This window comes from Hypanus sabinus, unplaced genomic scaffold, assembly GCF_030144855.1.
Source record: "Hypanus sabinus isolate sHypSab1 unplaced genomic scaffold, sHypSab1.hap1 scaffold_1660, whole genome shotgun sequence".
Classification (NCBI taxonomy): domain Eukaryota; kingdom Metazoa; phylum Chordata; class Chondrichthyes; order Myliobatiformes; family Dasyatidae; genus Hypanus; species Hypanus sabinus.
This window is the reverse complement of record NW_026779743.1, coordinates 35,902-59,585: the sequence shown is the minus strand read 5'-3', so window position 1 is coordinate 59,585 and position 23,684 is coordinate 35,902. Positions and strand designations below refer to the sequence as shown.

The following is a 23,684-nucleotide window of genomic DNA, read 5'->3' as shown; positions in this document are numbered from 1 at the left end:
ACAAGTATTTGAATAGACAGGTGCATATTAGAAACAGTCCGCGTGGCTTTGTGCGTGGTAGGTCATGTTTAACCAATCTATTAGTGTTTTCGAGGAAGTTACCAGGAAAGTGGATGAAGGGAAGACAGTGGATGTTGTATACATGGACTTCAGTAAGGCCTTTGACGAGGTCCCGCATGGGAGGTTAGTTAGAAACATTCAGTCACTCGATGGACATGGAGAGGTAGTAAATAGGATTAGACATTTGCTTAATGGAAGAAGCCAGAGAGTGGTAGTGGAGGATTGCTACTCTGAGTGGAGGTCTGTGACTAGTGGTGTGTCACAGGGATCAGTGCTGGGTCCATTGTTATTTGTCATCTATATGATCTGGATGGTAATGTGGCAAATTGCATCAGCAAATTTGCTTATGATACAGAGATTGGAGGTATAGTGGACAGTGAAGAAGATTTTCAAAGATTGCAGAGGGATTGAAGCCAGTTAGATGAGAGGGCTGAAATATGGCAGATGGAGTTTAATGCTGATAAGTATGGGGTGTTACAATTTGGTGGGACTAATCAAAATAGGACATACATGCTAAATTGAAGGGCATTGAGGAATGCAGTTGAACAAAGTGATCTAGGAATAATGGTGCAGAGTTCCCTGAAGTTGGAATCTCATGTGGATAGGATGGTGAAGAAAACTTTTGGTATGCTGGCCTTTATAAATCAGAGCACCGAGTGCAGGAGTTGGGATGTAATGTTAAAATTGTACAAGGCATTGGTGAGGTTAAATTTGGAGTACTGTGTAAAGTTCTGTTCACCGAATTATAGGAAATAATCCAAGAAAATAGAGAGGGTACACAGGAGATTTAATAGAATGTTTCCTGAGTTTCAGCACCTAAGTCACAGAGAAAGGTTGAACAAGTTACGTCTTTATTCTTTGGAGCATAGCAGGTTGAGGGGGGACTTGACTGAGGCATTTAAAATTATGAGGAGGATAGATAGAGTTGATGCGGATAGACTTTTTTTCTATTGAGAGTAGGGGAAATTCAAACAAGGGGACATGAATTGAAAGTTAGGGGGCAATAGTGTAGGGGCAACAAGAGGGGAAATTTCTATACTGAGAGAGTGGTAGCTGTGTGGAACGAGCTTCCAGTAGAAATGGTATAGGCAGGTTCGATATCGCCATTTAAAGAAATGAGAATATGGACAGGAAAGGGTAATGGGCTGAGTGCAAGTCGGTGGGACTAGATAAGAGTAAGCGTTCGGCACGGACCAGAAGGGCAGAGATGGCCTGTTTCCGTGCTGTAATTATTATATGGTTTTATGGTTATGTCTCTCTCGTTACAAAACGGATTAGAACGTTAGGAGTTTGACGGGATGTGGTCTGTCATTGAAGACTCGCAAATTTCTCCTGATGTACTGTGGAGAGCGTTCTGACTTGTCGCATCGCCGCCTGGTGTGGAGGCTGCAACGCAGAGGGTCGCCAGAGGCTGCAGAGGGTTCTAGGCTCTGCCAAACCCATCACGGGCACAATTCTCCCTTTCATGAGGACATGTTCAAGAAGGAATGCCTCGGGAATACCACATCCATCAGCGAGGACACTCTCCAGCCCGGTAAGTGCCCTGTGCTCATCGGTACCATCGGGGAGGGGGTACCGGCGCCTGTAAACTCAACAATTTACAAGCAGTTGCTTCCCCTCCGCCATCCGTTTGCGAAGCCTCCCTGAACACTTAAACACTCCTTCGGAATTCTGCTTTTTGCAGTATTTATTAACTTCCCCGATTTACGATATTTTTACATCTTTGCATCGCACTGAAGTCACGTTGTAGTTGCCGGAAAGGTCTGTGAGGCCGCGCTTGGAGGGCGGTGTTCAGTTTTGGTCGCCCTCCTGCAGGAAAGATGCCACTGAAATGGAAGGAGCGCAGAGGGAGATTTACGAGGATGTTGCCGGGACTCGAGGCTCTGAGTTATGGAGAAAAGACAAGAAGGTTGGGACTTTGCTCCTTGGAGCGTGGGTATGAAGCCAGGGGATTCACAGATAGGGTGAATACACAGCCTTTTTTCCCCTTGGTTGGGGCATCGAGAGCTTGTATGCACAGCATTGATGTAAGAGTGGGTGGAGAGAACGGAGTGAGGAGAGGCAGGGACTGCAGTATGAGACAGAGATAAATGGGAAGAAGCGGAATGAGTTTGTGAGATGAAGGGCAGAGTGAGAAGAGGAGTGAGTAGGAAGGAGGAGTAAATGGAGGGAGTGGGGTAGTTCGAGGCAGGAAGGGGAGAAGAGTGGTCTCGATGGGGAGAGGGAGAGTAGGGTGGCGAATGGGGACGTGAGTAGTGGAGGCTTGGGTAGGAAGCAGTGGAAGTGAGGGTAGGAGGGGATGAAAGGATGGGGGAGTGAGGGTGAGGTAGATTGAATGGGGAGAAGTGGGGTGAGGTCACTTGATTGAAGTCGGCCCGAGAGGCAGTTGACAGAGACCTTGGACCTCTTCAGGAATATCCGGGTATAAATATGCCGTCTTCTCGCAGATGAATCTGAATTTACTTTTGCAACTGTAACGGTAACTCGATCCGCACTTACTGCAGGTGGGCGTTTCATAGCTTAACTCGTACACAAGATCAGAGGCCACATTCCTGTTAAAGAGGGTTAGACAATTTCAACCGAGACAAAACAGATCCAGCAGACAACCGGAGACAGTCGCCAAACTCATCCCACTAATGTGCACCTCTCTCCACAGCCCCTGTCAGACTCTAAATTTATCCTTAGATACCGCGCTCTCCCCTCAGTCTCGGGTCCATCGCCGTACGAATCCCACTACACCGCTCTCCACTACAATCCCGAATCAGCTCCCAAATTAATCCCGCTGCACCACACTGTCCCGCTAACACTGTGCCAGAACTCAAACAAATCCCACTGCACGACTCTACCCCCGCGACCTCATTTCAGTCTCCAAACTAATCCCACTGTCTCACTCTCTCCACAACCCTGTCTTTCTCCAAACTGATCTCACTGCCTCACTCTCTCCCCACAGATCTGTGTCAGAGCTCAAACTAATCCCACTGCCTGACTCTCTCCCCACGACCTCGTTTCAGTCTCCAAAATAATCCCACTAACCCACTTCCACATCACAGAGCTGCAACAGTCCAAACCTCACCTGCCTGCGCATTTTCCAATCCAGTATGTTACATATCGTTCGACAGCGTTGGAAACAAACTTCTGTGAAATTAAATCCCTTGTGTTAATGTTTAGAACCAGACTCTAACAATGCATATCCATGTGAAGGGACGGTACAGAGAGGGAATCACACAGTGTCTGAGATTGTGCGAGTTTCACTCTTTGTCTGACCCCGGGAGTGTTTGGGGGGACGGATTGGAGGGAGATTCACTCTGTGTCTGACCACGGGAGAGTGTAGATGGGACGGTGTGGAGGGAGATTCACTCTGTGTCTGACCCAGGGAGTGAGTGCTGGGACGGTGTGGAAGGAGCTTCATTCCGTGTCTCACACCTGCAGTGCGTGGTGGGAATGTGTGTAGGGAAATTAGGGATTATTGTGTGTAGGGATTATTGACACTTCTTCTCGCGGTAAGACGTACCTTTTCATTGTTTGAATTTATTTCGAGGAGCCTTGAATCATGTTCCGAACAATTTTGCCTCGCTCCATCATAAGAGGTTCCAAACGTGGATATGAAGTAACAACGGTCTTCATTTTCGGTCCATTCCTGGGGACACTTTGTCTCTGCAACTCAGGAGAAACAAACCGTGAATCTCCCTCCATAAATCCCGTTGCATCAGCTGGGATCAGAAAAAGTTAAACTCCCTCCACACTGTGCAATCACACACACCTGAGGGCAGACAGAGAGTGAAGCTGCCTCCACAGCGTCCCCTCATAAACTCCTGGGGTCAGACACAGAATAAATCTCCCTTCACACCGTCCTTTCACACACTGCCGTGGTCGATGTGAAACTCCATCCACACCATCCTATCACACTCTTCCTGGATAGAACGCAGACCGAAACTTACTCCACATAGTCACCTCACACATTCTAGTTGTCCTTCAGCATCATTTCTTCCTACAGTCAGGTCAGACGCAAAGGGTAGTAATTAAGCATCACGCTTTCCAGAGATCAGACAGTAAGAGACGCTGTTTGTAAATTGTCCATTCATACTGTCCAGGGTCAGACACAGGATGAAGCTACATTTTATTGTCCAACTTCCGGTAATTACCTCACCCTCCCTTCCCTTATCCCGTGTTCACTATGCCTCCTCCTCCAGTTACCTATCAGCTCACTCCTGCCACCTCCTGACGGTTGGAGATCAGTCTGTGTCTGCCCACGGGAGTGTGTGATGGGACGGTGCGGAGGGAAATTCACTCTGTGTCTGACACCGGGAATGTGTGATGGGACGATGTGGAGGGAGATTCACTCTGTGTCTGCCCACGGGAGTGTGTGATCGGACGGTGTGAATGGAGATTCACTCTGTGTCTGACACCGGGAGTGTGTGATGGGACGGCGTGGAGGGATATTCACTCTGCGTCTGACCCCGGGATTGTGTGATGGGACGGTGTGGAGGGAAATTCACTCTGTGTCTGACCCAGGGAGTGTGTGTTGGGACGGTGCGGAGTAAACTTCCCTGTTTTCTGAGCCCAGGAGGGTGGGATGCGACGGTATGGAGGGAATTTCAATCTGTATCTGACGCTGGAAAAGTGTGATGGGACGGTTTTGAGTGCGTCTGACCCGGGAGTGTGTGATGGGACGATGAAGGGGGTCATTCACACTGAGTCTCACCCCGGTGTGTGTGGAATCGTGCGGAAGGATTTTCACTTTGTGCCTGACCCAGGGTGTGTGTTTTGGTACGGTGCGGAGGGAGCTTCACACTTGTCTGTGCACAGTACTGGGTGATGGGACGGTGTGGAGGAAGATCCACTCTGTATCTGAACCCGGAATATGTGTTGAGACGGTATGGAGGGAGGGACATTTAGTGTCTGACCCCACGAATGTGGGGGAAGATTCAGTCTGTATCTGAACCAGGTACTGTGTGATGGGAAAGTATGGAGAGAGATTCTCTCTGGTCTGACGCTGGGATTGTGCGACGGGACGGTGTGGATGGTGATTAACTCTGCGGCTGACTTCAGGAGTATGTGATGGGACGGTGTGGAGGGAAATTCACTCTGTGTCTGACCCCGGGATGGGAAGAAGGTTCGTAGGTGCAACGTGAAGAACCAATAAGGGAAAGGATCAAGGTGTGTGGACGGAGAGCAGGCGATAGGCTGAAAAGGTGAAGAAGAAACGTAAGGGCATAGCTCGATGGATACCAGAAGGAGGCGGAACATTCCCGGGGTGAGACAGAGAGTGGAGCTCCCTCCACACCGTCGCATCACAGTCCCGCGGTCAGACATAGAGTGCAATTCCCTCCACATTTTCCCATCACACACTCCCGTGGTCAGACACAGAGACAATCAGCTTCCACACCGTCCCATCACGCATTTCCGGGGTCAGACACAGAGTGAATCTGCAGCCACGCCGTCCCATCACACACTTCCGGGGTTAGTTGAATAGCATTAGAGGTGGAGACGGAAGCTCTTTGAGAGGCTGTTTTTTTATTAACTGATCCTGGCAAAGATGCTGGACTGCGGAGGCGCGTGACGTAACGCGCTAAAGTTTTAAATGAAAGACCGCCAGAAACAGCGGCAATAGTCGGAGTGGACTGAGTCAGAGTGGGTCGGCTTTGGCTCAATCAGGCTTCGTCTGGAACAGAAAGAGGCAAGGATTGGACGGGGCACAACTGCGCAAGCGCGTGAAAGTCGTCCTGTGAGGCAGCGGGAGAATTTAAATGGCGAGCAGAGGCTGACTCAGGGCGAGCACTGTTGTCCATGATTACGACACATGCAAAAGGTGCATCCAGCTGCAGCTCCTGACAAACCGTGTTAGGGAACTTGAGCCTGATGAAATTCTGATAATTCGGGAGGCAGAAATAGAAATAGACAGTAGTTTCAAGAGATAGTCACCCCTAGGAATCAAGAGACAGGCAGTTGGGTGAGTGTCAGGAGAGGGAAGGGGAATAGACAGGGAGAGCACGACTGTGACTGTTCCCATCAACAATAAATATACCGTTTTGGATACTGTTGGTGGCGACGACCAACCAGGTACAAGTTGCAGTGGTTGCGTTTCTGGCACCGAGAATGGACTCAGAAGGGAAGGAGGGAAAAGAGGAGAGCAGTAGTGATAGGGGATTCGATAGTTAGTGTGACAGATAGGAGGTTCTGTAAAAGAGATCGAGAATCCCGGATGGCCTGTCGTCTCCGTGGTGCCAGGGTCCGCGGTATCTCGGATGGAGTTCTCAGTATTCTCAAGAGGGAGGGTGAGCAGACAGATGTCGTAGTCCATGTAGGGAACAATGACGTGTGTAGGAAGAGTGAGGAGATCCTGAATGGGGAGTTTAGGGAGTTAGGCGCCAAGTTAAAGTGCAGGACTTCCAGGTTAGCATTCTCAGGATTGCTACCAGTGTCATGTGCAGGTGGGTTTAGAATTAGTAAGGTAGTGCAGATCAACAGAATGTTGAAGACATGGTGCAGGAGGGAGGGCTACAAATTTATAGGTAAATAGGCATTTTTCCTGGGAAGGTGGGACCTGTTCCGGCGGGACGGTTTAGATCTGAACTTGAGGCGGACAAATATTCTTGCAGGTAGGTTTGCTAGAGAGGATCCACTGGATTTATACTAGATACAAGCAGGGAGGGTGAACCAGAGTGTAGGAACAGATGTATGGGAGGTGGAAGAAAAAGAAGACATTAAAGCTCTTTGTACTGTCAGAGATAAACTGAAAGGAAGTGCTGTAGATTTTTTTAAATACATTTATTTTAATGCTAGGAGTATTGCAAGAAAGTTGGATGAGATTAGAGCATGTATTGATACCTGGAAATATGATGCTTTAGCTATTAGTGAAACATGGTTGCAGGAGATATGTGATTGACAACTAAATATTCCTGGATTTCTTTGTTTCAGGTGTGATGGAATCAGAGGGACAAGAGTGTTGCGTTGCTTGTCAGGGAAATATTACAGCAGGTGCTCTGGAGGTATAGATGAGAGGGGTCGTCTAGGGAGACTATTTGTGTGGAATTGAGGAAGGTGAAAGGGATTAGTAACACTTACAGGGGTGTATTAGTGACCACATAATATGGAGCTGGAAATGGAGGAGAACATTTGTAAGGAGATAGCAGATATTTGTAGTAAGCACTAGGTTGTGATAGTGGGGGATTTTAATTTTCCACACCTAAACTGGAAAGCCCATTCTGTAAATGGCTGGATGGGGTTGGAGTTTGTAAAATGTGTGCAGGATAGTTTTTACAGCAATACATAGAGGTAACGAAGACAGAAAGGGTCGCGTTGGATCTTCTGTTAGTGAATGAAATAGGTCAGGTGAGGGGAGTATGTGTTGGGGTGCACTTCAGTTGCAGTGATCACAATGACATTAGTTTCAATATAATTATGGAAAGGATAGGACTGACCCAGGGTCGAGATTTTCTATTTGAGAAAGGCTATCTTTGAGGAGATGCGAAAGGATTAAAACAAGAGAGTGGGACAATTTGATTTATAGGAAGGATGTAGTAGAAAAATGGCGGTCATTTAACGGTGAAATTTTGAGGGGAAAGAATTTTTATGTTTCTGTTAGGTTGAAAGGAAAGGTTAAAAGTTTGAGAGAGGCATGGTTTTCTAGGGATATTGGAAACGGTTAAGAAAAAGAGAGACATCTGCAATAAATACAGGCAGCATGGCGTATTTGAGGTGCTCTGGGAATATAAAGAATATAAGAATAATCTTAAGAATGAAATTAGAAAAGCTGAAAGAAGATACGAGGTTACTTTGGCAAGTAAGATGAAAATAAATCCAAAGTGTTTCTCCGGTTATAGTAATAGCAAAAGGATAGTGAGGGATAAAATTGGTCTTTCAGAGAATCAGAGTGGACAGCTATGTGTGGAGCCTAAAGAGATAGGGGAGATTTTGAGCAGTTTATTTTCTTCGGTATTCACTAAGGACAAGGATATTGAATTGTGTAAGCTATGGGAAACAAATAGGGATGTTATGGAAACCATGGCAATTAAAGAACAGGAAGTACTGGCGCTTTTAAGGAATGTAATAGTGGATAAATCTCCGGATCCTGATAGGATATTCCATAGCATCTTCAGGGAAGTTAGTGTGGAAATTTCTGGGGCTCTGACGGAAATATTTCAAATGTCATTGCAAACGGGAATAGTGCCGGAGGATTGGCGTATTGCCTATGCGGTTCTTTTGTTTTAAAGGTGTTCTAAGAGTAAATCTCGCAAATATAGGTCTCTCATTTTGACGTCAGTGGTTGGTAAATTAATGAAAAGCATTCTTAGAGATGGTATATATAATTATCTGGATATAGAGTGTCTGATTAGGAACAGTCAGCATGGATTTGTGCTGTTTGACAAATCTTACTGATTTTTTGAAGAGGTTACGAGGAAAGTTGACAAGGGTAAAGCAGTCGATGTTGTCTATATGGATTTCAGTAAGGCCTTTGACAAGGTTCCGCACGGATGTTTAGTTAGGAAGGATCAATCGTTTGGTATGAATATTGAAGCAGTAAAATAGTTTCAACAGTAGCTGAATGGGAGATTCCAGAGAGTAGTGGTAGATATCTGTTTGTCAGGTTGGAGGACGGTGACTAGTGGTGTGCCTCAGGGATCAGTACTGGATCCAATGTTGCTTGTCATATACATTAAAGATCTGGATGAGGGGCTATTAAATTGGATTGGTAAATATGCAGATGATACTAAGGTAGGTGGCGTTGTTGAAAATGAAGTAGGTATTCAAAGCTTGCAGAGAGATTTAGGCCATTTAGAAGAGTGGGCTAAACAATGGCAGATGGAGTTTAATGCTGATATGTGCGAGGTGCTAAATTTTGGCAGGAATAATCCAAGTAGGACATACATGGTAAATGGCAGGGCATTGAAAAATGCAGTAGAACAGAGTGATCTCGGAATAATGGTGCATAGTTCCCTGAAAGAGGAATCTCATGTGGATAGGGTGGTGAAGAAATCTTTTCGTATGCTGGCTTTTATAAATCAGAACACTGAGTATAGGAGTTGGGATGTGATTTTAAAATTTTACAAGGCATTGGTAAGGGCGAATTTGGAGAATTGTGTACAGTTCTGGTCACCAAATTATAAGAAAGTTGTCAAGAAAATAGAGAGAGTACAGGGGAGATTTACTAGAATGTTACGTGGGTTTCAGCACCTAAGTTGCAGGGGAAGGTTGAACAAGTTATGTCTTTATTATTTGGAGCGTCGTTGGTTGAGGAGGAACTTGATAGAGGTATTTAACATTATGAGGGGGAGAGATTGTGTTGATGTGGATCGGCTTTTTTTCTATTGAGAATAGTGGAGTTTCAAACAAAAGTAAATGTGTTGAGAGTTAGGGGGCAAAAGTTTATGGGTAACACGAGGGGGAATTACTTTACTCAGAGAATGGTAGTTGAGTGGAACGAGCTTCCAGTCGAAGGGGTAGAGACAGGTTCGGTATTGTAATTTAAAGTAAAATTGGATACGTATATGGACAGGAAATGGATGGAGGGTTATGGGTTATGGGATTGCAGGTCGGTGGGACAAGGTGAGAGTAAGCGTTCGGCACGGACCAGAAGGCCCTAGATGGCCTGTTTCCGTGCTGTAATTGTCATATGGTTATTTGATCAGACACAGACAGAGTCTCTCTCTCCATGGACCCATCACACACCCCAGGTTCAGACGTGGAGCGAAGCTCCCTGCACACTCCCGGAATCAGACACTGAGTGAAGTTCCAGTCCATAACTGTCTGTCCCACACTTTTGGAGTCAAACACAGAGATTAGCTCCCTGAACAAAGCCTCGACTCACACTGCCATGGTGAGACAAGAATGAATCTCTCTCTCCCTAGACTCATCACACATTTCAGCCTTCAGATGTGGATGAAGCTCGCAGCACACCGTCCCGTCACTCTGATCCCGGGTCAGATGCTCAGTATTACTCTTTCCATACCGTCTCATCACAGACTCCAGCGGTCAGACAACAGAATTTAGATCCTTCCACAAAGTCCAATAACGCAGCCTTGGTCAGGATTAGTGTGAATCTCACTCTCTACGGCCGCATCACACACTCCAGCGGTCAGACACAGAAAGGAACTCCCTCAGCACACTCGACAAATGTCAGAGGGAGAGTGATTCTCCCTCCACAGCTTCTCAACACAACACAGAGCAAAGTGTCAGACACAGAGGGAAGTTGCCTGCATACGGTCCCATTACACACTTCCGGATTTAATAAAATGTGAATCTCCCTCCTTACGTCCCATGACACACTTCCTGGCGAGCCACAGAGTGAGACTATCTCTGCACCGACTCATCGCGATACCCTGTGTTCTCACAGAAAGCAAGGTTTCTCCCACAAGCTCCCATGGCACAGCACCGGGGTCAGACTCCCTCCACAACATCCGATCACACAATCGGGTGACAAATAGAATGACCATCCCGTCACACAGTCCCGGATTCTCAGTGAAACTCTCTGTCCACTGTGTCATAACGCACTTCAGGGGTCAGAGATGGGGTGAATCTCTCTGGGCACTGTCCCATCACGCAATCCCACTGTCAGACACAGAGTTAAGGTGGATCCATATTGTCCCATCAGACATTCCCGGAGTGAGACATCGAGTGAAGCTGTAATGTTACGTCTCACAACCCCGTGGTCAGACCCAGAGTGAATTCACCTCCTCAACGTCCCATCACAATTTCCTGGATACATTGATAGAGTGAATCTTCCTCCACGCATTCCAATCACACAGTCACCGGGTCAAACACAGAGAGAATAACCCTCCATACCATCTCTTCACACACTCCCGATGTCAAGCACAGAGTGACCCATTCTCTCTCCATGCCTGCCCTGTGATGAGGAGCGGGTGAAAGAGGGGGATGATGCCTCACCTCTTCTGCTGGTCAAAAATTTACGGAACTGGTGACGGAGATCGTTGTGTATTTGTTTAAAAACTGATAGATTAGAGTTGAGCCCATTAAGCCTGGATTGAAGGGTTGAGTTTTACTCATGGTAGTTTCGGTGGCAGGTTTCCTTAGACTGACGAATCTTTGATACTGAGAGAGATGGTGAAGGATGTTTAGCTTTTACAGTGACCCGTGAGACAGCGTCACGTTACCGAACGGGTCACAGAGAATGTTGTGTCAGTGTCACGGTGAAGGGTGTCACAGTGTCAAGGATGTACTTGTGGCACAGTGAGAGGCGTCGGCGTCAACTTGAGACAGACACGCAAAAATATTGATCCCGAGCGAAATTGGATAATCCCGAGGGAAATGAGAGGCGTGTCTGTGTCACGCTGAGGGGTATATCAATGTCACGATGAAGATTTAGTTCATGTTACAATGGGGGTCTAAATAAGTATCCTGTCGGTCAATCCGAGTTGCTGTGAGGAACGTGTCGGTGTCACTGTGACAGGTGTTTATGTGCCCGGGCCCGAGTTGGAACAGATTTATGTGAGAAGGAAGAAAAAGATGACAGTAAAGTTATTTCTACGGTCAGAGTAAAACAGAGAGGAAGAGGTGGAGAATTTCTTAAATGTATTTATTTTAATGCTAGGAGCACTGTAAGAAAGGTGGATGGGCCGAGATCATGGAATGATACCTGGAAATATGATGTTGTAGCAATTAGTTAAACATCGTTGCAGGAGGAGTGTGATTGGCAACTAAATATTCCAGGAATTCGTAGTTTCAGGTGTGATAGAATCCGAGGGACAAGGGACTGAGTTGTAGTATTGCTTGTTAGAGAATTTTTTTCAACCGTGCTCTGGCAGGATAAATTACAGGGCTTGTCTAGGGAGACTATTTGGATGGAATTGAGGAATTAGAAAGGTGTGGTAAAACTTATAGGGGTGTATTATAGACCACCTAATGAGGAGCGAGAATTGGAGTAGCAATTTTGTATGGAGATAGCAGATATTCGTAGTAAGCGTCGGGAAGCCCATTCTGTAAAAGAACTGGGCGCATTGGAGCCTGTAAAGTGTGAGCAGGATAGTTTGTTTGTTTGCTTGTTTGTTTTTGTTTGCAACAATACATAGAGGAGCCAACAAGAGAATGGGCAGTGAGTGCAAAAGCTCAGTCATTTGCCAGATGATCAGGGGGATGGTCGGCTACGGGACACTTTAATATGGCCGGTTGATGGTGTGGCTGGTAATTGCAACCGTCTCACCCTCACACAACACGGTGCTCAACACAGAGTGGAGCACTTCCACACAATCCCATCACACACGCCAAGGATCAGATACAGAGTGATGCTCCCTCCGTCGCATTCCTTCACACGCACACTGTGTCAGTCACAGAGTGAAGCATCTTCCACTACATCCTTTCACAGAACATGGACGTCAGGTGAAGAGTAACGCGCCTCTCCAGACACTCCCATCTTAATCCCGGGGGTTGAACACAGTGCGAGCATCGCATGGCACTCTCCCATCAGACACTCCCGGTATAAGGCACGGAGTGAAGCTCCCTCCAGACTCTCCCAAGAAACATTCCTGGGGTCAGTCGCAGGGTGATGCTCCCTGCATAACATCCCATCGCAGAGAAACTGCATCAGATGCAAAGTAAAGCTTACTCTATACCGTACCATCATTCACTCCCAGGGTTCCACACAGAGTGAAGCTCCCTCCACAACGTCCCAACACACATTCCTGGGGTCAGAAACAACCTGGGGCTCCCTCTAAACTGACCTTTACCCGTTTCCGGAGTCAGATAAAAACACCATCCACACCCTCCCATAGACTGAATATGCGTTTTCACCGTCCCATCACACTGTACTGGTGACAGACTCAATTTGCAAGGTTTAGCTCCGTCAACACCGTCCCATCTTAAACTAGAGGAGTCAACTACACATTTCCTTCCCACCATCCTATCACAGACTGACTGAGGGACACATAAAAACAGAATTTCAATCCACACCGTCCAGTGACGCACTTCTGGGGTGAGAAACAGGAACTTCCAATCATCCAATCCGTTGCCAGACACTTTGGGGAATCTCCTTCAGCGGTGTCCCATCACAGAATCCAGGAGACAAACACAAAGAGAGACTCCCTTACATGTTACAACATACCCAACAGAGGTCAGACATAGCGTGAAGCTCTCTGTCCCTACGGCCCCATCATACATGTAAGTCTTCAGACTGCCCGCTGCTCACTGTCACATCATACGTTCTTGCTGGCAGACACAGAGTGAAATTCCCTCCATACCGTCTCATCACACAGCCGGATGAGACACGGAATGAAACCCCTTCAGCACCGTCCTCTCCCGGGATCAGACACAGAGACAATCTCCCTCCACACCGTCTGGTCACCCGCCTGTGATCAGAGAGGAAATGAAGCAGTGTCTGCACAATCCCGCCGCATACTTACGTGGTCAAACACAGTATGCTGATACTTCTACCTAGTGACATCACACTACATACGTGTCAAAAAACGAGTAAACTCCCTCCGCACCGTCCTATCACACACCACTGGTATCAGACAGAGCAGAACAGTATCCAGACACACGTCACCGTTCCCGTTGTCAGACACACGCATGACCCTCCCCCCAAGTGCATCCACCCACCCCTCTGTCCGCCATATCTCCTCACCACACGCACAATGTGTCAAACACAGAGACCTATCATACACAAACGGAGTGAGACACAGAATCAAGCGCCCTGCACACCGTCCAATAATAGACAGCCTGTGTCAGGCCCAGTGTGAGTCTCTCTCTCCACGTCCCCATCACACACTCCATTGAAAGAAAATTCCTCAGCACAGACACGAAATAGACTTAGACATAGAACGTAGAATAGTGCACGATAGTACAGGACTTTTGACACATTATGTTATACCGACCCTTAAACCCTGCCTCCCACATATCACCCCAAATTAAAGTCCTCCATATACTTATCTAGTAGTGTCTTAATTTTCACTTGTGTTTCAGCCTCCACCACTGATTCAGGCAGTGCATTCCACGCACCAGACACACCTTCCCACCCTTACCGCATAGCCATGTCCTCTTGTATTGAGCGCTTGTGCCCTGGGGATGAGGCGCCGCTGTCCACTCCATCTACTCCTCATAATATTTTGCATTCCTCTATCATGTCTCCTCTCAACTTTTGTCTCTCCAAAGAGTAAAGCCCTAGGCCCCTTATTCTCTAATCATACTCCATAATCTCTAAATCAGGCAGCATCCTGGTAAATCTCCTCTGTACCATTTCCAATGTTTCCACATCCTTTCTATAGTGAGGCGTGTAGAACAGTACACAATACCCCAAATGTGGCCAAACCAGAGTTTTTTAGAGCTCCATCATTACCTCGCGACTCTTAAAATATGAAAGCTAACACCCCATGAGCTTTCTTAACTACGCTATCTATCTGAGTGGCAACATTCAGGGATCTGTAGACATGTACCCCCGTATTGCTCTGCTCCTCCGAACTACCAAGTACCCTGCCTTATACTTTGAACTCTGCCTTGGAATATGTCCTTCCAAAGTGTGCCACCTCACACTTCTCCGGGTTGAACTCCATCTCAGCCCACTTCTGCATCCTATCAATGTCGCTCTGCAATCGTTGACAATTCTCTACACAATCCACAACACCACCAACCTTTGTGTAGTCTGCAAACTTGGTAAGCCACCATTCTACCGCTCATCTAGGATGTTAATAAAAATCACGAAAAGTAGAGGTCGCAGAGCAGGTCCTTGTGGGACACCACTAGTCAGTTGCTTTCTGCAGGCAAGCCAATTCTGAATCCACATGGCCAAGTTTCCCTGGATTCCATGCCTTCTGACTTTCTGAACAAACATAACGTTTGGATCCTTGTCAAATGCAGTTCTAAAATCCATGGAGATCACATCTACTGCACTGCCCACATCTATATGACGTCCTCCTCAAAGAACACTATCAGGCTTGTTAGGCACAATCTGCCCTTCACAAAGCCATGCTGACTGTCCCTGATCAGACCATCATTATCAAAATGCCCATAGATCCTATCTCTAAGAATCTTTTCCAATAGCTTTCCCAACACAGACGTACGGCTCCCTGGTCAATAATTACCCAGACTATCTCTACTACCTTTTATGAGGAAGGGGACAATATCCGCCTCCCTCCAAGCCACTGGTGCCATCCCCGTAGACAACGAGGGTATAAAGATCCTAGCCAGAAGCTCAGCAATCTCTTTCCCCGCCTCTTGGAGCAGCCTGGGGAATATTCGGTCCGGCCCTGGGGACTTACCCATCCTAATGTATTTTAAGAACTCCAACGCCTCCTCTCGGTTAATATCAACATGATCCAGATCTTCAAATTCACTCATATTGTCCTCACCGTCATCAAACTGTCCCTCATTTCTGAATACCGAAGTAAGTATTCATGAGGAACTTCTTCAATTCCACAGTCTCCATGCACATCTTCCAACATTTATCTCTAATCGGTCCTACCTTCAGTTCTGTCATCCCTTTGATCTACACATAATAGAAGAATGCCTAGGGTTTTGCTTTACCATACTCGCCAAGGCCTTCCCATACCCACTTCCTGCTCTCCTCAGCCCCTTAGAAACAGAGAACCATAGAACCGTAGAACATTACAGCGCAGAGACAGGCTTTCTGGCCCTTCCTCGCTGTGCCCAACCATTCTTCTGCCTAGTCCCACAGACCTGCACCTGGGCCATATTTCCCCACACCCCTCTCATCCATATATCTCTCCAAGTTTTTCTTAACTCTCAAAAGTGAGCCCGCATTCACCACTTCATCTGGCAGATTCCACACTCCCGCCACAAGAAGCCCCACCTCATGTTCCCTTTAAACTTTTCCCCCTTCACCCTTATCCCCTGACCTCTGTTTTTTTTTATTTCTCCCCTGGCCTCAGTGGAAAAACAATCTGCTGGCATTCACTCTATCTATACCAGGTTGGGCAAACAACGGCCCGCGAGCCATATGCGGCCCGTTAAGCTTTTTAATCCGGCCCGCAGAACTTGATGAAATTATATTAATAAACCTTGTTAACGTTTCTTCCCCACAATTCTGGCGTTTTCCCAATAGACGACGCACTCTATATGCATTGACCTTTGTTGAGGTGCAGCGTATTACTCCACATTTGCGCTTTACTTTGTGACCTTGTGGCGACCCATTTCCTGGCACATGCGAACCGGCTCACAATTAGCCAGCGTTCCGGCTAAGGGAGATAGCCTGCGGGGAATTGCGAGCGCAGAGCTCCGCATACTGGCGCGCTCTCACTGTTCTGTCATTGTGCGGGTCGTTGTTGAGTTTTGGCACAGGGGACAATTGAATAAGAAGGAGCAGGACAAGTAGACCTGCATCTCCTACCGTTTTTGAAATAAAGACAGTCAGGAGGAGAGTGATGATGATAATATCTTGAAGGATAACAGAATTTTCAGTGCTTTAAAATAATAACTGTTACTATTTAAAAAAGCTGTATTTTATTCATTTAATTTTTAGTGTTTTAAAAGTCATTTCAATAAATAGCTAAATACTATGGGACTTCAAAGACAGATATTTTGTTGTATTGCATTTGTTCATTTTCAATTGATATTAAAGCTCATGTTTTCTACATATCCCATGATATTTTATTTTCTCTTATGAGGTGTATTACCAAAACACTCCGTCCATCTGCTCCTGGTCCGGCCGCCCTGTCAAATTTTAGAACCCTTTGTGGCCCTCAAGTCAAAGAGTTTGCCCACCCCTGATCTATACCCACTAATTTTATACACCTCTGTCAAATCACCCTTTATTCTCCTGTGCTCCAGGCATTAAATCCCAACCTATTCAAAGTTTCTCTGTAACTCAGTTTCTCAAGTCCCGGCAACATCCTTCTCTGCACTCTTTCAACCTTATTAATATCCTGCCTGGAATTAGTTGACCAAAACTGCACACAATACTCCAAATTCGGTCTCAGAGATATCTTATACAACCTATCCATTACATTCCATGAAGCTTACCATAGAACCATAGAACTATAGAACACTACAGCCCAGAACAGGCCCTTCAGCCCTCCATTCTGCGCCGACCCATATAATCCAAAAAAAAAAGTACTAAACCCATACTACCCCATAACCATCCATTTTTCTTTCATCCATGTGCCTGTCCAGGAGGCTCCTAAATACCTTAACGTTTTCTCCACCACCACCATCCCTGGCAAGTCATTCCAGGCACTAACAATCTTCTGTGTAAAAAACTTACCCCAGATGTCTCCCCTAAAACTCTCTACATTAATTTTGTAGATATGCATTCTGGTGTTTGCTATTGGCGCCCTGGGAAACAGGTACTGATTATCCATCGTATCCATGCATCTTGTAGTCCTGTATCAAGTCCCCTCTCATTCTTCTACGCTCCAAAGAGAAAAGTCCCAGCTATGCTAACCTTGCTTCATGTGACTTTTTCACCAATCATTCAACATCCTGGTAAAACTCCTCTGCACCCTCTCCATAGCTGCAACATCCTTCCTATAATGAGGTGACCAGAATTGAACATGATAGGGTGCGGTCTCACCAGAGATTTGTAGAGTTGCAGCATGACCTCTATACTCTTGAACTCAATCCTCTTTTTAATGAATCCTAGCATCCCATAGGCCTTCTTAAATACCCTATCAACCTGTGCAGCGACCTTGAGGGATCTATGAATTTGAACCTCAAGATCCCTTTGTTCATACGCACTCTTAAGTAAATGACCATTAGTCCTGTACTCAGTCTTCTGGTTTGTCCTTCGAAAATGCATCACCTCACACGTGTCCGGATTGCATTCCATCTGCCATTTTTCTGCCCAACTCTGAAGCCTGTTTATATCCTCTGGTAACCTTCGACAATCTGCAGCTCCATCCACAACTCCTCCAGTTTTCGTGTAATCCGCAAACGTACTCACACATGCTTCCGCCTCTGCATCCAGGTCATTATAAAAATCTCAAATAGCAGGGGTCCAAGGACAGATCCCTGCGGCACTTTACTAGTCACCGACCTCCAGGCAGAATACGTATCTTCCACTGCTTTCTTCCTTTAAACCAGTTTTTATTTTACCCAAACAGCCAAGGCTCTACTGATCCCATGCCTTATGACTTTCTGGATGCATTTCCCATGAGGGACCTTACGATCTCTTCTCTTAATTCCCACAACAACCTGGTGTGCATCATAACCGGCCCTGGGGATTTATCAATCTGAATGTTTTTAAGAAGATCCAGCACTTCTTCTTCCTTAATCTCCACATTGTCCAGCATACAGGCCCTCTCTACCTCCAACTCATCCTGATCAAGATACTTTTCTCTTGTGAATACTGAAACAAAGTATCCATTTTGGACATCCTCAACCTCCTCCACATGTTGCCCACTTTATTCTTTTGCGGTCCCATCTTCGTTCTCTTCATCCTCCTGATCTTCACACGCATAGAACGCCTTGGAGATCTCCTTAATCCTACATACCAAGGCCTTTTCATGTCCGCTTCGTGCTCTCCTTAGTCCTTTCTTTAGCTCCTTCCTGACTATATTTCTCAAAAGCCCCTCTTACCTGCTTCTTGCTATTTCTAACATATGCTTCCTTTTGCCTCTTGACGACTTGCCTCACATGTTTCGTCAGCCATGGTTCCCTTTTCCTACCATTTTTCCTTGCTTCAGTGGGAAAAACCTATCCTGAACCCAGCTCAAGTTGTCCCTCAGCTTCTCCCACATTACTTCTGTGCTTTCCCCTTTGAACATCCGTTTCCAATTTACTCTCGCTTGTTCCTGCCTCACCCCTTCACAGTTTGCTTCTTAAGCTCCTTTTTTGCTAACCTAAATTCCTCAATAGAAAAATCTGATCCTCGCTTCCTGAACCTCATGCAGGCTGCCTTTCTCCACCTGAAATGTTTTCCCACCTCACTTGTCACTCATGGGTCCTTCACCCTACCGTTCTTTATTTTCCTCAAGGGGACAAATTTATTCCTAACATCCTGCAAGAGATCCCGAAATATCGACCACGTCTCCACAGTTCATTTCCCTGCAAAACGCCATCCCAATACACATGCAAGTTCTAGCCTTATAGCTTAATAATTCACCGTTCCCCATTAAAAAAAGACGATCCTCTCTGATTCAGTCCTTTTCCTTGATAATGCTAAAGGCCAGGGAGCAGTGATCTCTGCTCCCCATATGCTCACCCACTGACATATCGGTGACCTGACTTGGTTCGTTACCTTTTACTGGATCCAGAATGACATTCCTCCTGGTCGGCCAGTCAACATACTGTGACAGGAATCCGCCCTGGACACACTTAACAAACTCTGCCCATCTAAACCATTGGAAATAATTTAGTGCCAATCAATATTAGGGAAGTAAAAGTCACCTATGATAACCTGTTATTTTTGCACCTTTCCAAAATCTGCCTCCCAATCTGCTCCTCGGTCTCTCTGCTGCTACCAAGGGGCCTATAGAATATTCCCAACATAGTAACGGCTCCCTTCCTATTCCTGGCTTCCATCCATTCTGATTCAAAGAGGATCCGGCTACATTACCCAACTTGTCTGTAGCTGTTGTAGTATCCCTGACCAGTAACGCCGCCCCTCCACCCTCCACCCCCGCCCATCCCTGTTAAAACACTGAAATTCAGGAATATTGAGAATCCAATCCGGCCCTGGTACCAGCCAAGTCTCTGTAATGGCCACTACATCATAATTCCATGTATGTATACAAGCTCTCAATTCATCCCCTTTGTTCCTGATGTTTCTTGCATTGATGTACACACACTTCAGCCCTTCTACCTAACTACCTTTACAACCTTTATTCTGTTTCTCTTTCCTCAAATGCTAGTTCTGGCTTTACTCCATGCACGGTACTTGCAGTTCTCCCATGACCTTTATCATTCTGCACCTCACTATCTGTTCTAACACTCTGGTTCCTCTCCACCTGCAAATCTAGTTTAAAGCTCACGGAGCAGCACTGGCAAACCTTCCCGGAAGGATTTTAGTCCCTCTACCGTTCAGTTGCAGCCAGTCCCGTCGGAAGATGTACCGGACCCAATTGTCCAGATACATGAAGCCCTCCCTCCTGCACCAACTCCTTAGCCACGTATTTAGCTGCATTATCACCTATTTCCCGCCTCACGAGCAATTGGCACTGGAAGCAATCCTGAGACTACAACGCTGGCCGTCCTCTGCTTCATTTTGCACCTAACACGCTGAAATCCTTTTGCAGGACCTCCCCCTTCTTCCTATCCACGACACTAGTCCCGATATAGACCACAACATCTAGCTGCTCACCCTCCCTCTTGAGAATACTGTGAACTCGATCCGAGATATCGCGGTCCCATTCACCAGGGAGGCAACAGAGTATCCGAGATTCTCAATCTCTCCCACTGAACCGCTTATCTGCCCCCCACCAACTATTGAATCCCCTACTCCTACTGCTCTCCTCTTTTCCCTACTTCCCTTCTGAGCTGAGGGTCCAGTCTCGGTGCCAGGGACGTGACCACTGCATCTTGTCCCTGGTAGGTCATCCTCACCAACAGTATCCAAAACGGTGTATTTATTGTTGAAGGGAACGGCCACAGGTGTGCTCTGCTCTTTATGTCTATCCCCCTTCCCTCTCATGACAGTCACCCATCTACCAGTCACATGACTCTTAGGGGTGACTATCTCCCTGAAACTCTTGTCTATCTCTGCCTCTGCCTCACGAATGATCCGAAGTTGATACAGCTCCAGCTCCTGTTCCCTAACCCGGTTTGTGAGAAGGTGCAGGTGGATGCAACTTTTACAGGTGTAGTCATCAGAGACAAAAGTGCTCGCCCTGACTTCCCACATCCCACAAACGGAGCACTCAGCTGCCCTAACTGCTGCCTCCATTACCTAATACTAAACTAAATAGATTAATTAAAGGAGCAGACCCGGCCTTACCTCACCGGGAGCAAGCTTGACCTTAGTCTCTGCTCGCCGTGGCCTCTGTAGCGAAAGCCTTCCTACTCTGACTCCCACTAATCCGTTGCCAGCTCCGATAATCTGTTCGTTTTCGTTAAATTCTCCTGCTGTCTCCGAGGCCGACCTTCAAACGCCCTGTTCAAACTACAGAAGATATGACTATCCCCCTCTCAATCTGCTAGCGTTTTTAGCTCTCCCGCTGTCTGAGAATAAGAGAGATTGCCCCTCGAAGGATTCTCAACACACCACAGAGCAAAGTGTCAGAAACAGAGGGAAGCTGCATCTACACGGTCCGATCACATATTCCCGAGTTTAACAGTGTGAATCTCCCTCCTTACCTCCCATCGCACAGTTCCTGGCGAGTGACAGAGTGAAGCTGTCTCTGAACCGTCCTATCACACACACCTGTGTTCTCACACAAAGCAATGCTACCCCCACCTCCTCCAATGGCACAGTCACGGGGTGAGAAACCATCCCCAATATCCACAATATCCAATCACAGAAACCGGTGTCAAATAGAATGTAAGTCCCTCTGTACTGTCCCATCACACAATCCCGGAGTCAGACAGAGTGAAGCTCCTTCCACACCGTCCCATCACACACTCCAGGGGTCAGACACAGAGTGTATCTCCCTCCACACCATCCCATCACACACTCCCGGGGTCAGACACAGGGTGAATCTGTGTCTATATTGTCCATTCAGACATTCCCGGAGAAAGACATGGTGTGAAACTGTAATGTTACGTCTCACAATCCCGTGATCAGACACAGAGGGAATCCACCTCCACAACGTCCCATCACACACTCCTGGATTCAGTGATAGAATGAAACTTCCTCAACGCAGTCCCATCACACACTCACCGGATCAAACACAAAGTGAATCACCCTCTATTACCATCTGTTCACACACTCCTGATGTCAAGCACGGAGCGACGCTTTCTCTCTCCATGCCTGCACTGTAATGAGGAGCGGGTGAAAGAGGGGATGATGCCTCACCTCTTCTGCTGGTCAAAAATTTACAAATTTGAGCCTTGGTTTCGTTAATAGATCTGTACTTCGTTTCCATGTCAGTGAACTGGTGATGGAGATCGATGTGCATTCGTTTAAGAGACTGATGAATCTGCGATACTGAGAGAGATGGTGAAGGATGTTTAGCGTTTACAGTGACTCGTGAGTCAGCGTCACGCTACCGAAAGGGTCACAGAGAGGGTTATGTCACTGCCACGGTGAAGGGTGGCACAGTGAAAGATGTGCTGGGGGCACAGTGAGAGGTGTCGACGCCAGGTTGAGGGACGAGTCTGTCACGCTATCAATGTCCTGGTGAAGTTTTTGTTGTTACCATGGGGTTCTGAGCGAGTATCGTGCGGAGTATCTCAGAGTTCCTTTGAGGAACGTGTCGTTGTTACTGTGTTAGAAGTTCCTGTGCCTCGGAGGCAGGTATACCGGGACAAAATGAAGTGCATCTCGATGTCATGGCGACAGAAATGTCAGTGTGAGTGGCGTTGTGGAGTGACGGTGTTGGGGTATCTGTGTCATGGTGTGGGGTGAGTCTTTCTCACGGTGAGAGGCATACCATCGCTACGGTAGGTGTGACAGTGTCAAGCTGAGGTGTGCGCCGTTGTCATGGAGTGTACTAAGTGTGTTTCGCAGTGACTTTCAGTGTCCCTATTGCGGTAGGATTTTCTTGTGTCAGGGTGAGGTGTGGGTAATTACCTCTGTGAGTGGTGCATCGGTGTTATGTTATCCCGTCTCAGTAAGGGGTGTGACAGTGACATGTGAGTCTTTGTCACTGTGCGGAGCCGGACGTGTCACGTTGAGGAGCGTGTACGTGTCACAGTGAGCGGTGTCTCCGTGTCACGGTGAGGTACGTGTCGGTGTCATATTGAGATACGTGTTGCGACACGTTGAGCTGCGAGTCCGTGTCACTGTGAGGTTTTACATTCACGTTTCATTCCACACTGTTGGTTTACGGTCTGACTTCAACCGGAGTCCGATCGACTCACCATAGATCGACAGCCCGACCACGGTCACGAAGAGGACGGACGTAACGAGGCAGAGTATGCAGATTCTACGGTCCGGTCCATCTCCGAAGTTCTCGTTCGGCTCTTGCTTATGCGGACGTTTGGAGAGGCCATGCAGATGAACAGAAGTCGAAGTAAGGTTCTGGTGCGAGGGGAGCGATGGGCGGGAAAATGTGAGAGAATGGGGGAAAGCAAACGAAAAGAGAAAGGAGAGAGCGAATGGCGGCTTGAGAAGAGGGAGCCAATTTGATTTTTTTTTTCTCATTGGGGGTAAGAGATGCGGGACTGTGCAGGCGTGTGACGTCGCGCAGTGAAGAGCGGAAGATTTTAAAGGAACACAGACTTACACAGCGGGCACAAGAGTGAGCCGGGAACAGTGTGAAGGCTTAAGAGCTTGGGCTCGATTTGAGTTAAAGGACAGGACCTTCAGGAGAGCAATCTCAGGATTGCTACCAGTTCCACGTACAGGTGGGTTTAGAAATAGTAAGATAGTGCAGATCAACAAGTGGCTGCAGACATGGTGCAGGAGGGAGGGCTTCAGATTTATAGATAATTTGGCAGTTTTTCAGGGAAGGTTGGATCTGTTCGGGCGGGACGGTTTACATCTGAAATGGAGGGTAACAAGAATTGTTGCAGGTATATTGCTAGAGAGGCTCCGTTGGATTTAAACTAGTTTTGCGGCGGGAGGGGAACCAGAGTGTAGGAACAGATGTATGGGAGTTGGAAAAAAAAGAAGACATTAAAGTTCT

At 47.0% G+C, this 23,684-nt stretch overlaps 1 protein-coding gene across 1 annotated transcript; it reads right to left on the bottom strand.

Annotated features, from left to right (window-relative positions):
* Positions 1–1,801: 1,801 nt before the first annotated feature.
* Positions 1,802–22,999, bottom strand: LOC132387249 (C-type lectin domain family 12 member A-like). The gene is made up of 5 exons (XM_059959608.1): positions 22,918–22,999; positions 21,911–22,042; positions 3,572–3,714; positions 3,134–3,195; positions 1,802–2,612 (listed from the first exon to the last, which is right to left on the bottom strand). Exons 2-5 carry the CDS (start codon positions 22,011–22,013, stop codon positions 2,417–2,419), a joined length of 504 nt encoding a protein of 167 aa, XP_059815591.1. The 5' UTR covers positions 22,014–22,042; positions 22,918–22,999; the 3' UTR covers positions 1,802–2,416.
* Between the last annotated feature and the right edge of the window lie 685 nt (positions 23,000–23,684).

Bases quoted from the DNA above. Each gene is read 5' to 3' on its own strand.
- LOC132387249 (XM_059959608.1), bottom strand. From the start codon at position 22,013: ATGCACATCGATCTCCATCACCAGTTCACTGACATGGAAACGAAGTAC. The intron at 3,715-21,910 runs GTGAGGCATCAT...CCTGAGTTGCAG, and splicing joins ATTTTTGACCAGCAGAAGAG to AGACAAAGTGTCCCCAGGAA. The intron at 3,196-3,571 runs GTACGTCTTACC...TTAATTTCACAG, and splicing joins TAAATTCAAACAATGAAAAG to AAGTTTGTTTCCAACGCTGT.